A 15,170-nucleotide genomic window follows, 5' to 3' on the forward strand; every position below is an offset into this window, starting at 1 on the left:
CTCTGGACCTCAGTATCCTCTGTGTGAGTAGCATTGTCCAGATCCACATGGACTGTATATATCTTTGATTAGGAATTATTTGAAAATTCAGAATGTTGTACACAAAAACAACATCTGAACATCTGTACTGTACCTTCTTCAGCCAAGGTGCCAGTGATGTTAAGTCTGTTATATTGTACTCTCCCAAGCGCATAGTACAGAGTTCAGTACACAGTAAGTGCTCAGTAAATACAGCTGATTGATTGGAAATGTAACAAGGGCACATTTAGGAGGAGAGTTGGTTTGTGCTTCACCAACTCAAGATCATACACCTTTGTTCTTTTACTCATATTCATGAAATGTGTTTAGAGGCAGCACGCCATTAGAATAGTCTCTAGGAATGCATTTTACCTGGCCCTCTAAAATGGTGCTTTTTGTGAATTGTGAACTCCTAGTAAGCCTTTTTTCAGCTCTCAACTAAAATTCATACATTTTCATAGTTTTTTTTAATTAAGGAACTTTGGGTATTTTATTTTTCCTTTCCCCACAAGAATTAAACATTTAAGTTGCAGTCGATATTGTAGGGTGACTCTCCCAGGTATATAGCTCCTGCATTCACTGTCAGTCACTACTGAAAAATAAATTCAGAGTATTATTTTTCCTAATGATATGATGATCTTTTCCTGAAAATTCATTGTTCCCATCCAGAAACTTTACTTTTATTTTTCCTGGTAAATTAGGAATATGGTGAAGAAATCACAAAAAGTGACTAGGTGCCTGGGAGAAGAGAATTGGCAAAGGCAAGGGCCAGGATAAGGATAAAGGAACCAGGAAAGAATGATCAAGGTGGTAAAATGAAAAGTACTGTCAAAATGAGAACTAATGGTAGGAACCAAGAGTCTCCATGCTCCACGCCGCCTAGCCCAGCTGCTCAGTCTGGCCTTGGCTACTGTTCTTCTGGTTTTACGGTGGGGGGGGGGGGGGGGGTTGGGGGAGGGGAGAAGAGGGAGTGGGATTTTAATGGATCAAATGCTGTATGACATCTTGGCAGGGGGTTGAAATAACCCCACCTGGGGTCTCTTCTTTCTCTGCTGAAGCTCAGCTGGGCACCCACTTAATTAAGTTTCTCCCCTGGATGCCCCTCGCAAGGAGGAAGATTCTCACCCCACTGTCGTTTTGCAGAATTATGTGTGAGTTCATGCCTTTACAGAGCTAATGGAGCGAAGTGACTCTGAAAATTTCAAGTGCAATTCACTTTATCAAAACTAGGGCAAAAATTTAATTCAATCTTTTATAGTTCCTCTTTACTGTTCTTTGATTTTAAATGGGTTCATATAAGGGAAATGTGTAAGAAGGTCAAAATACTTTACTATTAAAGTATGGCTAGCTGCTGGGTGCCGGGGGCGGGACTGTGGGGGAAACACAGGAGTCAGTTTTGCCCTGTGCTCTCCTTCGATATCCAGTGTTTTCTAATCATGAACAGGATAAAGCTGGATAGGATCAAAAATAGATACCCATGAGAATCAGTAAAGGGAAACCTTTGGCTGACATGGGGCAGTGATTATGTGTAGAAATTCAGCCTGATTTTTCTCCTTCCTCCCACTCATCTTCATGAACAGTAATTATTTTGAAGAGGGGGAGTTAGCTAGTGTGGATTAAAAGACTGAAGGCGACAGGCCAAAATGATTCGGGTAGCAGGAGAGGATATCAGGATCCACATAAATCTGCTTGCTCCCTCAAAATTCTCAAATATAAGTAGTAGAAGTCAAGTTGGCATTAGGTCACTGAAAGTTCTCTAGTACCCATAGAATAGGAAGATAGATTTTTATTGCTTTAGGGAAACTATAAAACGCTTTTATGACTTCCATTATTTAGGTTGGCATTGTTTTGAATGTCCCCTAAGAAGCTTGAAAGTAACTTTTCATTCCATAGTAGAATTTGTCTCTATTTAGCAACTTTCTTCACATCTTACAGTACAGACTTGCACTGTTCAGTTTCATTCTCTTATTTATGTACCCACATCATCGATGATGTAAGCGAGGTATTAGTTAACTTGTATTAAATTTACTGTCGGCCTCATTCTGCAGAAGACGACTGAAATCATTTAAGGTCATTCATAAACAGTAGTTATGAGTTCTAACTTCTTTTGTGTTTTTCACATTTCTTGGCAAGAACAAAGGGCTTGTGAAAACAATAGTTTTTGGGAATCCAGTGACCATTCTCTGAAAACTGTGGTGTTATAGTGGGTCAGATGTGTAATCTAAAGTATATTTTCTGATTTCTGTGGATGATTAACTTTAGACGAATACAGTGAATTGTGGTTTAATGGTGCTGTATTTTAAGTCTCTCATTTACTAGGTAATGCGATTTTTATCCAAAGGTATTAAATGGCATGTGCAAAAATTGGTAATACAGGAAAGAAAACACTGTGAGGTAGACTTTGGCTGCCCAAGATAGTGGGGGGTTTTTTGTTGTTACCTGCCCAAGTAATTGAAGTTGCCCGGGAGCTATATCGGTTGAACACTTGGACACTATCCTTTACTTCTCCTTCCAGTATCCCCTAATAAAAGTAATGGTGGGCTATGATTTAGAGACTCCCAAAGAGTTGTCACTGAGAGACTAAGGTATAGAGACTTAAGGCAGGACCGGATTGGGAAGGGCGATGCACACCCACACACCCCTCCCAGACCCCATCAAACGAGTCATAGCTGCTTTTTCCTCCATAGCCCAGCAGGAAAAACAGCTGGCTGGAAATCTCAAAAGAGGTGGTGAGGGGCGTAACAGTAGCATTGATGGAGGGAACAGTGGTGGTGGTGATTCCCATCTGCTGTTGTGGAGGAGGGAGAGGAAGAGGATGGGTAATCTCTCCCTCACTCCTCCACTGTTCCGTTGTTATGCTTCTGCTGTAACTGACTGGTCCTCTCTTGCTGTTCTGGCCAAACCAGGATGCAAATGAATTCTGCCAGAGACCTTGTGGTATTGGGACATGACCTGAAAAAATATCACTCTCCCTCCTCCTGCAAGGATTGCCTGGTCATATTAATAAGGAGTCCAAATGAGCAAATGGAGAGCCCATACGTATAATGGACTATCTCATTCATTCAGTTGTAGTTATTGAATTGGCAGAACATGTTACTAAGCTCTTGGGAGAATACAATACAACAATAAACAGACACACTCCCTGCCCACAACGATCTTAACCTCCATTTAGGAGGTCAGGCCAGGCCAATTCCCAAAATGTCAGGTTTTGGGTGGACGTGCCAGGGGTGAGGAATAGGAGGATTGGTGACACTATGTTAAACATTATTAGAGGTGGTTTGGGATCAGGCCCTACACCACTCCATCCCTGGAAAAGTTACAAAAATTGCAGTTCTCTCCATGAAAGTCACTAAAAAAATGCTTGAAAATCTGGACTCGTCTGACCCTGTCCATGAGAATGTAGGATGGCACCTGGCTGCTTGGCCCATTGACCAGGGGAAGGTCTGTTGAATGACAGCCTGGAATTAGTTTCTCTGGACCTCTGCTCTCACATCTACCTGTTCCTCATGCCTAGGGCTTTCTAGGGCTCTCAGAGTCAGATCTCCTGTTTCAGAAAGGGAACGCTTCAACCTCCGCCCCCTCCACCGACTTTGATCACTCTCTGCCACCTACTGAGAGAGATTAGTTCCAACCAAACTCCGTTACTCCACCTCACCCTCTCCTCTGGGTCCTTCCTCTCAATATTGCAGCATATTTACATCTCACAGTTCTTAAAACAAAAGCCATCCACTTAACAGCATTGCCTTTATCTGTAAACTGAGGCAAAAAGTCTTTTCAGTACATCTCTCCCCACTTTACCTGTTGCTGACATCTTTCTCTGTTATTAGTTTATGGGTCTATAGTTAGATGATACTGTGACTTTTTAATACAAATTCTTATATTTTATGTCCACTAGCAGAATGTTTTACTCCTTTGATAATTATTTTACTGTGTTAATTACTATAAAATCCCACAGAACCATAGACACAAAGTACTGTATATGTACAGCAAGGCTACACACAACTGTTTCTTCCTACCCTGAGTCTATTCGCTCCAATATGTGGATCATATTGTATCAGAATGGAATTGTGTTGGGAAAAACGTGCTCTAATTCTTCCATCATATTTTATCCAAATCAGGTAATGAAAACATATGTATTAGCAAAACTGGATATATAGATATTTAATACTGTAGAAAGGGCTGGTGACCTTGTAGTTTAAAAACCAGCTGGCAAGGCTAAAGTTTTCATTCTTTGATTTCAAAGGTGATTCAGAGAAACTGGGAATGCGTTTGAAAGTTGAAAAATTAGCAAGTCAAGAGTTAACATTTTGGACCTATTTGATGGAAGAAAGGGAGATGTGACTATTTTTGAAAATGTGGCAGACACTGACTTCATATTTCTGTCAGGTTTTGTGACCTCTTAGCTGGTAACTGTGAGAAATAAAGTGGATAATTCTCACCTGTCTACGAATTGCCCGCAGTTATGACCGAGAGAAATTGAGACATGACACTCATGATTAAATAAATCTTGTAGAAAAGCCTTTCCTTTTAAAACTTGAGATGAGTTTCACCTACTCATGTTAGTATGTCATCAAATATTTTGCATGTTGTGATGGTTGAATTATCTCTCCAAAGTAGTATTGTTATTTTATTATTCATCTATATTTTAACTAGGTAAGTGATGTAAGAGTAATTGTAAGACATTTCTATTTTGCCACATGCACAGTTGCAACACACTTTTTAAGCCACATTTTCCTGTTAATTCCTTTTGTATCTTTGTTTTCAAAGAGCTAGATAAAATTGGGATAACATTTCAAAGAGCGTTAGTTTTTGCTGATTCTCTGGTGAATGCAATAAAGGGGCAGGCTGGGGCTTTCAACACTTCCTTTGTATTGTATCCCAAAGATTGTCTTTCCCGAAGAAAGTTGAAGCTGTCTAGAACTCCCTCTACATCTCCTTTCTCCCAAGAGTGAATTAAAGAGTTAGGAGAAGTAGTGTGGCTTAGCGGATAGAGCACGGGCCTGTAATTCCGACTCCACCGCTTGTCTGCTGTGCAAGTCACTTCATTTCTCTGTGCCTCAGTTACCTGATCTGTAAAATGAGGGTTAAGACCGTGAGCCCCTTGTGGGTCATGGACTGTGTCCAACCTGATTAACCTGTACACAGTAAGGGCTCACTGAATTACGTTCGTTGAACCAATGGGGGCATCTCTTTCACTTTATTTGCCTAACATTTCAGCTTCCATAATGTTCTGTCAAGGTTCACCTAGACATCAGCAAGGTTAGAAAATTCTGCTTGAGTTGGGAAAAGGAGCAAAAAAGGAAAAAAAAAAAAAGCACGGTGAAATATAAATCAATGAAGATTTGCAGTTGGAAGGTATTTGAGAGGAAATGAGCATGTGAAGGTCAGGCAATTACGTAAAAACTGTAATGCTTGATGGAAAGAAAAAAATATAAAGGAAAAAAGAAAAATTCGGCAGAATTCTGAAATCTCCCTAATTTTTATTCTGTTTAACTTTTATCTTTAGCCAAACTTTTATTCAAAAAAAATATTTTTTGGAACCACTAGACTAGTAGTGTTTTCCTCTCTCACGTGGCCTATTCCACTCACTGCACTTTGTAGATCACTACTTTTTTTTTATCTCTTTTTAGTTTCTGTAATTCAAATCTGCTGAAATGTAAAGTAGAAATGTTCCTTAATTTCCAGCCACTTAGACTTGGAAAAAGATGGAGCAAAATGAAGATGATACCAAAGGCATTCTAACAGTGGAATTTTAACTCAAAGAAAAGTTTCTGGGTTTTTTTTGGGGGGGTGGGGTGGGTTTTGACAAAGGAAGCAGAAAGGCCACTGTTACCTGCTTTTAAGGTAATGAGCTTGGTATTTAAAACTAGAAAAACAGTGCTAGTTTAGATGACTGAATGATGAAAGGCAACAGTCTTGGACTCGTACAGTGTTCTCTTGAAAAGCACAACTCAAACTTCTTCTTGAAGACAGAATACAGTTTAATGATGATGATCTACCTCCCCAAAATTGGCTCCCACTCTAAACTACCAGCCTAGCCACTCAGATTTGTCTCCTGTTTCACTTCTTTGCAACCATTTTGTGGACTAAACCAGGCCAAGTACATATCTCTAAATGGGTGGGTGTCCAACAGAGTGCCAGCCCACTACTGTTAGCAGTATCTGCTGTGAACAGCATGGCAACCGAGCCTCTTCCCCTCGGTTTCCTCCCCATCTTACCGAACTGTTGTCAGTTTCCAAGCATGACCTGTTAAAATCTCCCCTTTTAGAGTGTGGGCTCCTTGTAGGCAGGGACTGTGTCTACCAACTCTGTAATGGAGTACTCTCTCAAGTGCTTAGTTCAGTGCTCTGCACACCGTAAGAGCTCAGTAAGTAACATTGATCGATTGAAAGAGCCAGAAGAGTTTAACATGGGGAGAGTTAGATGTGATCACTGTCCCATAGGGGTTTCACAGTGTAAGTGGGGAGAAGGGACTGGAAGCAGGCACAGCAGGAATGATGAAACACAACACAGACAAATACACACAATGAAAACAAAACCAGTAGGGTGCTGTGCCTAGAGGAGCGGAATTTCTAGTTTCTAGTGGATTAGGAGAATAAATGGTCAGCATTCCCCCTTAAAAATTCTACCTACTTTAAAGATGGCTAAGTCACCCCTTAGCCTTTTCCAAACACAGCATCAGCTCCTTTGCCCTTCCCTCACCCGATTTATCTCCCAACCTTTTAATCACTTCTGTCACTTGTCTCTCGGGGCTCTCCGGTTTCCTCTACATCCTTTTAAAGGTGTGATGACCAAAATAGGGCCCAATAGATTTATAAAAATCCGACCAGGGCAGAGAAAGCTATCTTCCAACTCTTGCATGTCATACGATACATCCTAGTAGAGGTGGTTTTTTAAATAACTCCGTTTTGCTGTCTCTAATTTTTTGGTCAGTTTCACCCTCAGGGCCTTTCAGATATGTTGGTACCTAGATAATTTTCCCTCCCTGTATTTATGTTTTTGGTTTGCCCCTAATTGCAAATGCTCCCAGTTTTGCTGTTCATGTTTTTGCCTACCGATTCTTTTTGGAGTTGGTGAAACCCATTGAATATCCACCTTAATTTCCTTTCTTTCAGCACCGACTCAATTAAATAGGCTATGCTGTCCAGCCATGTTGTTCCTCACTCTCATGTTTCCGATAGCAAGGTCAGATCCGGGGCATTTCTCCGGATCTGGAAAAATGCCCTTGTTGTCCAGACGGCAGTTTCCTGCCTGGCCCAGACATCTGTTCAGCAGGCCTGTCCCAGTTCTTAACCGAGCCCCCAACCTGGCCCAGTTGCCACTTCTTATTCGTGGCCCTGGAGCACTGCCTCATTTGGTAGATGGATATTCCCACTAGAAGTAGGTTAAGAGCTGAGACAGAAAGGGATGCTTCACGCTGGGGTTTATTAATACTAACAGTAATTATTATTACATTATTATTGTGGTTATGCACCTACTGTGTGCCAAGCACCCTTCTAAACACAAAAGTAGATTTGAGTTAATCAGGTTGGGCCCAGTCCTTGCCCCACGTGAGACTCACAGTCTGTTGGCGTTGGGCAAGCAGCATGGCCTAGTGGATGGAGCAGGGGCTTGGGAGTCAGGAGACCTGGGTTCTAATCCCAGTTCCACCACTTGTCTGCTGTGGGTCCTTGGGCAAGTCATGCCACTTCTCTGTGCCTCAGTTACCGCATCCGTAAAATCGGAAAGCGAAACTTGCTTTTGCCATCATGCTGGGGCTTACCGTGCTGTGTTGTGATGGTGCCACAAAGTAATCCACAATCTGTCACATGTTGTGTTGTGGTGTTGCTTTCAGGTTGTATTGGTAAAGATAGAGATTACTGACTGAATATCCCGAAGCCTCTGGCAGCTACCCCCATCACCTTTAAGTGTGGAAGAGCCTCCAGTCTTGGTTACATGCTCTGCTACACAAAGCAGGTGACAGAAAGTAAAACTGTGGGACAGAGACAGCGTCTGATCCGACGATCCCGTATCTAAGCCTGTACTTAGGGCAGTGCTTGGCACATAGCACTGAACAAATACGACAGTGATTACTGTATAATTGTATACTGTGTAAATTGGAGGGTGAGGATTGTGAATTTATTTAGAAGTATTCAAATTATGAAGTGTGCAAATTAGTACTATTATATGTCCATCGACCTACATGTAATTGTCACCCGCATTAATTTTCCAGCTACTTGAGGGCCAATACTGTGTTTTTTGTACATTCCCAAGTGCGAGGTACAGTGTTCTACACACAGTAGGTGTAATAGGTGTCCAGTGAATGCTGCTGATGGGGAAGAAAAATAAAATTGAGGCTCCCCAAGTAGCTATAATTTGAGTACATCTAGTACATTATAAGAAAAAATGATCAGTTATTATACCAGGTAATCTTAGTGGCTTGTTTCATCTGATTTGTGTGACTTGGACTACTAAACCGGTGTCCTGATGGTCAGGGTGGGTGGTTGTGGCATTTGTTAAGCACTTACTGTGTGCGAGTCACTGTAACTGTTGGCCTAGTTACACGCAAATTGGGTTGGACACATTCCCTGTCCCACATGGGGCTCACAGTCTCAATCCCCATTTTCCAGATGAGGTAACAGAGGCACAGCAAAGTGACTTGCCCAAGGCCACCCAGGAGACAAGTGGTTGAGCTGGGATTAGTACCTTCGAAAGGGCTGGCAGCAGAGACAAGGTGTTGGCTCCATCTCTGGCCTCTTGGAGGTAGATGGAAATTCCTCAGCCCAACCCTGACACCTTCCACTCACCCATACTTGGTCGGGGCCAGAGACTCCTCTGTTGCTCAGAGCTTAGTGGGAATTGAGCCATAGACCCACCTCTCCCCTCCTGACCCAGCGAGGCAGCCTAGGGATGCTTCAGGGACAAGGCAAGCATAACCGTGTTGGGAGATTAAACTTGCCCCCCTTCCTGTTCCCACTCGCCACGTGATGGGGCTGGGATGCAGAGAGGGAGAAGGACAGACACGAGTGGGAACGGATTGGGTCTCATCCCCTCACCCTAGCCGTGACACTTTAAAGACCCCTTTGCATGACAGTCACCTTCTCTCACTGTCTCTAATTGCCTGGTGACAGGAGGTGACTCGTCGGAGGGTTGTGCTACCTCTGAGGGAAGTGACAGCTGTGATCCAAACCTAATTGCAGGGAGATCTCATGAAGCCGAGTGATTAACTAGAGGAGCAGCGGATAAACTTTGATAGAACAAGTGGTCCCCCCCACCCCCCGCCAAAAAAAGTAATCCAGATTAAAACCATCTCATGATGGTCGTTGAGTTACCAGTCACCACCTAGGAAAGAGAGGTGAGGGTCCAGGTTGAAAGCGGTCCAAAAGACCAACAAAATGACCTGGGTATCATTAGGAGGAAGGGCATGGATAATAAAAAAAGCTAACCTTTGTCTTTATACCCTACTGTGCTGTGGTCCCACCTGGCCTGAAGCATTCTGTGTTGTTACAATACCCTATGAACACCAAGTAGACTGGAAAAGATTGAGGCAGGTCCCTAAGCTACTCTAGGCATCAGAAGCAGCACGGCCTAGTGGATAGAGCACAGGCCTGGGAGTCAGAAGGACCCGGGTTCTGATCCCAGATCCTCCACTTGTCTGCCGTGTGGCACTGGGCAAGTCACTTCAACTCTCTGTGCCTGTTACCTTATCTATAAAATGGGGATTAAGACTGTGGTCCCCATAGGAGGCATGAACTCTGTCCAGCCTGATTAGCTTGTACCTACTCCAGTGCTTAGTACAGAGCCTAAGCTCTAACAAATACCAATTTAAAAAAATGTAGAGGTTTCTTTTGAGTGACACACTGAATAGGTCAGAATTCTGCAAGCCAGCGAAATAGAGACCGACAAGCATCACAGCTGCAATTTTTAAAATCTTTAAGGTTGTGAGTAGGGGAGTTATGGAATTATTTTTACAAAACCTTCCCTTTCTAGACTGTAAGCTTGTTGCAGGCAGGTAATGTGTTTGAGTGAGTTCTTGATTGAACTGGGGGCAAAAAGAACCTTCATAGTCAGAACTTTTAATATGAAATGGGTTTCATATGACCTAAAATAATTGTTAATTTTTTCCAATTATTTTTCAGTATTTCCTGATGTAAGAAAATACCGTTCATTTCCAAATCTTTTTTAACGCTCCATTCTATATGGTATCGTAGACCTAATGTTTTGAAAATTTTTTTTTTCCTACCCCATCCATGTTTTCTTTTCTGTAGAGCCTCTTTAGTTCTGCTTACATGCCACAGGCACTGGTGAATGTCAGGCTTTGTGTGTGAATGGAGAATAATGCGGACCACTCTTACTTCCTTTCTTACAATATTGTGAAGACTTTTTCCATTAGAATTCGTAACATGAAATTATAAGGATTTCAGGTCTTAATGATATGACTTCATTTTAATAAGGTTTTTCTTAGCTAAGAAAACATAGGGTTATTTCAGTTTCTTCATCACTTGCAACTGCAATTGATTCCAGTTGCAGTATGATTTTAGCTTAACATAGAAAATCACTGAAGGAGAAAGCAGACAAACCTTGATAAAGTCCAGACAAAACTGGGGGGATATCCAGTTAAACTTCTTCACATATTGCATTAATAAGAAAAATAAAAATGTCAAACCGTGATATTATTTCATAAGGATTTTTAAAAAGTAGATTTTATCATTCCTTTGTATTTACTCAAAACTAGAAGTGTGTACTAATTGGGGAGTTCAAGTTGGAGATTTTAAGGTTTGGAACCAATTAATGCCACAGCCATAACTAAACTGGTAAAGTTGAAATTAATCGTTTTCAGTACTTAGTAAGTCACAGTGATGGAATGAAAAAGTAATTAGCATATCTCAGAGAAAAGGAAGCTGAAGAAAGCTGAAAAAGGAACTAAGTAAAACTGAGAGTTTCCAAATAATTACCAGCTATACATCATTTCTTTCAGATTAACTGAGGTCATGCACCGAGTGCCCCCAGTTTCTGCTGACATAGATGTGGTCATTGTTGCCATCAAAATGCTAAATTTTGTTAGTTTTCTTCAATTAACTGAAGCTTAACTATGAATGAAAGTAGCAAGAGGAGCATATAGAAATAGTGGGTACCCTCTTCAGATAAATCATGACCTGTTACCCTCCATGTATGCAAAAACTATGTACTGCTTTGGAGTTGAGTGATCATCGTAGCTGCTCTAATTAACATTAAGTACAAATCATTTGGGGACAGTGCCCGTTGAAAAAGTGAAAAAGACAAACCCTTAGCACCCTCCCTTCACCCCCTTAACCCGAAGAACATTTTGATTGTTATAAGAGATATGGGGGAAGGGTACGGCAGGGGAGAAATTTTAGATGGGTTTCCAGTGATGCAGGACCAAGATGAAGGCATCTACTTCTCAAGCAGCGTTGATTATCCAAAGCAAACAATTCATAATATAACCGCTCTTTGTACTCTAAAAAAGGACTGAATGGGTAATGTAAAAGTGCCACTATTTCATCGGGAAAGTCTGCAGCAATCATCTCTCTTGGAGACATTTAAAATCGTAACTTCAAGTCACTGGTGTTTTATCCTGTTCAGATTTAGCTTTCAACACTCAAGTGATTTATAAAAGGGTCTTGTCATGTCTGTTGTGGATTTTCATTTGATAGAACAAGTAGTAAATGTCAGATACCAAACTGGTTTTGCAAGGGCGTCATTTTATTAGGGGTGGTGCATGGGAGAGTTGTAGGGGGATCGCTCCTTTTAGTGAGTAAATTACTATTATTACTGTGGCATTTATTATCCATTTACTAAGTGTCAAGCACTGTTCTAAGCGCTGGGGTAGATACATGTTAATCAGACCAGACAGTTCCCATCCCACATGGGACTCACAGTGTAGCTCACATCATTATTATTAGTTGGAAGCTTGGATAGGTATTGAATCCCCGTTTCACAGTTGAGGAAACTGAGACACAGGTTAAATGACTTGCCCAGGATCACACAACAGGTAAGTGATAGTTGGAATTAGAACCCTGGTCCTCTGGTTCCCAGACTCATCCTCTTTCCACTATGCCACGTTGCTTCCCTGCTTAAATATCATTCTCTGTGTTACTCTTGTCTGGGTCATTCATATTTTTGTCTCTTTCCACACTTCAGGTATTATTTGAAAGAGCAAACCTCAGGCAATTGAGTAGACATTGCCTAAAAGCATACTGAATGTCTACCATAGTGACTGATAGAAGAAATAATCTTTTCTTGCTTCAAAAATGTGAAATTTGGGATTATGAATCCCTTAATTCTGAACTATGACTTTGTTTCCTTGAGTCATTTATTTGTTAACTTGTTTACAATACATTTCCTTGGGAGATTTAGACAAACTCCTGTGGTGCAAGATCATCATCATCATTGATGGTATTTATTGAGCGCTTACTGTGTACTGAGCTGTGTACTAAGTTTCCCTGCCCGCAAAGGGCTTCTCATATAAAAGTTGGAGTATAACAAGGAATCTAATGCCACAAAATGCCACAAAATATGAATTCAAAAAGTTGTTTTAGACAGTTGTTTTTCTCAGCCATGTAAGCATTACCTTCTAATTTGATAAAGAGTGGTCATGCTAATTATGGTTGTTTGCCTGTAATTTGGCTTTCCATTTGTTTTTCTTTGTCGGGATTCAAATAGTTGGGTAGCCTGCAGGTGATGTCCCATTAATCTTTCCGATCCTCTAGCTCTTGAGCATGGGAATAGCTGATCAATTATAGCAATTGTCTCACTAAATGAGCTTTTCACATCTGCCTCTTATTTCATTAGCTAACTGTGGACTCATAGATCTGATACATGGCATACTTGTAGCATTTTACAACTTGTTCTGTCTTACTGTACAATAAGGATAGGGCTGTTAGCAAAGTGGACACAAAAGGGTATTTATCCTGTACCTGCAATAAATATACATGCTACTGTGTGGAAAGCATCTGTCTCTACCGAGTGTTTATTGAAATCTACTTAGACGAAATTCCATTTGTTAACTCTCCATGTGGGGCCATGGGGTTTTGGTAGGTGAGGTGTGCTAACTAATTTGATTTTCCTCCAGGTGTGACTTTCTGCATTTAAAGTTATCAAAAGTGTGTTCTGTTTTTCTAGAGACTACTTGATATTTTTGCATGTTGTTATAGCTGAAGGAAGTCATTAAAAGTTATCCCCTGGCTATTCTGTGCCTCAATCCATCTAAAATTTCCTAAACTGCTTTCAAAGCTTCCTTTGGCTTCTATTCTGAATTTTGGAAAGACTGAGAAAAAGCCTATTTTAATTTTAGGTCAATATTTTATATGGAATAGGTTAATGACATTTCAGAAGTGTTTTTTTAGTATTTTGATCAGGGATTGTATTATTAGAAAAGAATCCATTTTGTTGATAAACCGTTTCTAACTTTGCTTTTCAGGGAGGAATTTTTTTCCAGATGAAATTCAGATGATCTCATTAGGAATACAAGTTTTAAAATTGCATTGTTCATATAAGATCCTGTGGTAAATTGTGTTAGGATAAGATCAGTGCTTTCTATATTGCAGATTTTAGTAGTCCCACTAGGCTTGTTTAAAAGTAAGAAATGCTCTGATGACAAAATCCTTATCTAAGCATAATGTAGATGGTCCTGAGTAGCTTTTTCCTATATCCCTGCACTTGAAGTATTTTGGCATCAAAGACAAGTAAACAGTTTGCTGAGAAAAGTCACTTCTTTCCTTAATTCTAAATACTTATACATCATAATGGAACATTTTTTTTTGGACAGTTTAACTGTTCATGAAAAATAGTTTGGGATCATTTCATAATGATCTTTGCTTTTGTTTGCTGCAGGCCTTGTATGTATGAAGTCCAGCACGTCAGTGGTTGAGCTTGTTATGCTGCTTTGTTCTCAGGTGAGTATTTTTCATATTAAAGAATTAGATGACTCTTAAAAGTCTGCTATCATTGTGTGTGTGTTTGTGAGGATTCTGGGTCATTTTCTTCTTTACAAATGGAATCAAAATTCCAATATCATCATATGTGTTGTATGTGGCAAGAAAATGACCAAATATAGGCATACCCTATACATAGGAATCATTTCTTGTTTTAAAAATGGACAAGACACTAGATTTTAATATTGCGTGTGTGTGTAAGGATTGCGGGGGGCGGGCACGGTGGAATACCAGCATACATACTTTTAAATGTAAAGCTTTGACTTTATGCTCATAAATTCAGAAAATGTTCAGGTTGAACTTTCATTGGCTAAAATGAGTCACTTAGTGCATTCATCATTATATGACAGCAGCTTCCACCTTTAACTTAATTCAAATGATCAAATGTATGATTTTGCTTTCAGTTTATACAAAAACAAATTTGGCAAAGGGACTCATTAATTAGCTCAATCTGAAATGTAAGTATATTCAATTCATATTGTCAAAGAAGCTGTAATAAAGAAAAGGGTTTCCATTGCAGCACTGGTTTCAAAGACAAAGGACAGTAACTATTTATGCCTTAAAACCGAACCTCAGAGAGCATTAATATAAGTTCTGGGCTAAGTTTACCAAAGGTATTTGTTAATGTTCCACAGTTTGTTAATGTGCTGGCATTGAAACGCAGTTGATATTACTAAATAGTTTGCATGCTTATCTACTGTTACTGTGTTTTACAATCCACTATAATATTGCTTAATCAACCACCATTTTGATTACCCCACCGCAGTTTACAGCCATAGGAAAACCGAGGCCTAATCATCATATGGAATAAATGCTGAAAACAGCTGATCTGGTTTTTATACTTGTCAAATTTGAAATTTCTTATATCAAATAACAGTGCATTTTGTGATGTCTTGGATATGCAGTTTCAAATGAGTTTTATATACAGATAGGTAAATATATATACTCACACACAGACAGGTACACATCCCCCGAAATGGCTCATAATGCAAGTTCTAAAATTTAGTTAAAATTACAGCTAAAGGAAAATGAATAACAATGGTAAATTAGTTAATGTTTTTTTTCCAGCTTACCTGTTGTTTTCTCGTCCATTGGTTTCGTTTCTTCTAACATGTACCCATAAGGAAGTCATTAGGTCCAGGGCTTTTTTCTTTTTTGCAAGGATGAATTTTGGTAAGGGAAAAATTAAAGAAAAATACATTTCTGGCAGGAATCCTC

General features: G+C 40.2%; 1 protein-coding gene across 8 annotated transcripts in view; it reads left to right on the top strand.

The window, feature by feature from the left end:
* NBEA (neurobeachin) overlaps positions 1–15,170 on the top strand; it is a 395,298-nt gene that overhangs the window by 147,076 nt on the left and 233,052 nt on the right. For all 8 annotated transcript variants that reach the window (XM_029048269.2, XM_039914901.1, XM_039914903.1 and 5 more), the window contains one exon: positions 13,852–13,913. In XM_029048269.2, coding sequence (XP_028904102.1) covers positions 13,852–13,913 — 62 coding nt within the window. The remainder of the gene's footprint in view (positions 1–13,851; positions 13,914–15,170) is intronic.

Source organism: Ornithorhynchus anatinus, chromosome 20 (genome assembly GCF_004115215.2).
Source record: "Ornithorhynchus anatinus isolate Pmale09 chromosome 20, mOrnAna1.pri.v4, whole genome shotgun sequence".
Lineage (NCBI taxonomy): Eukaryota > Metazoa > Chordata > Mammalia > Monotremata > Ornithorhynchidae > Ornithorhynchus > Ornithorhynchus anatinus.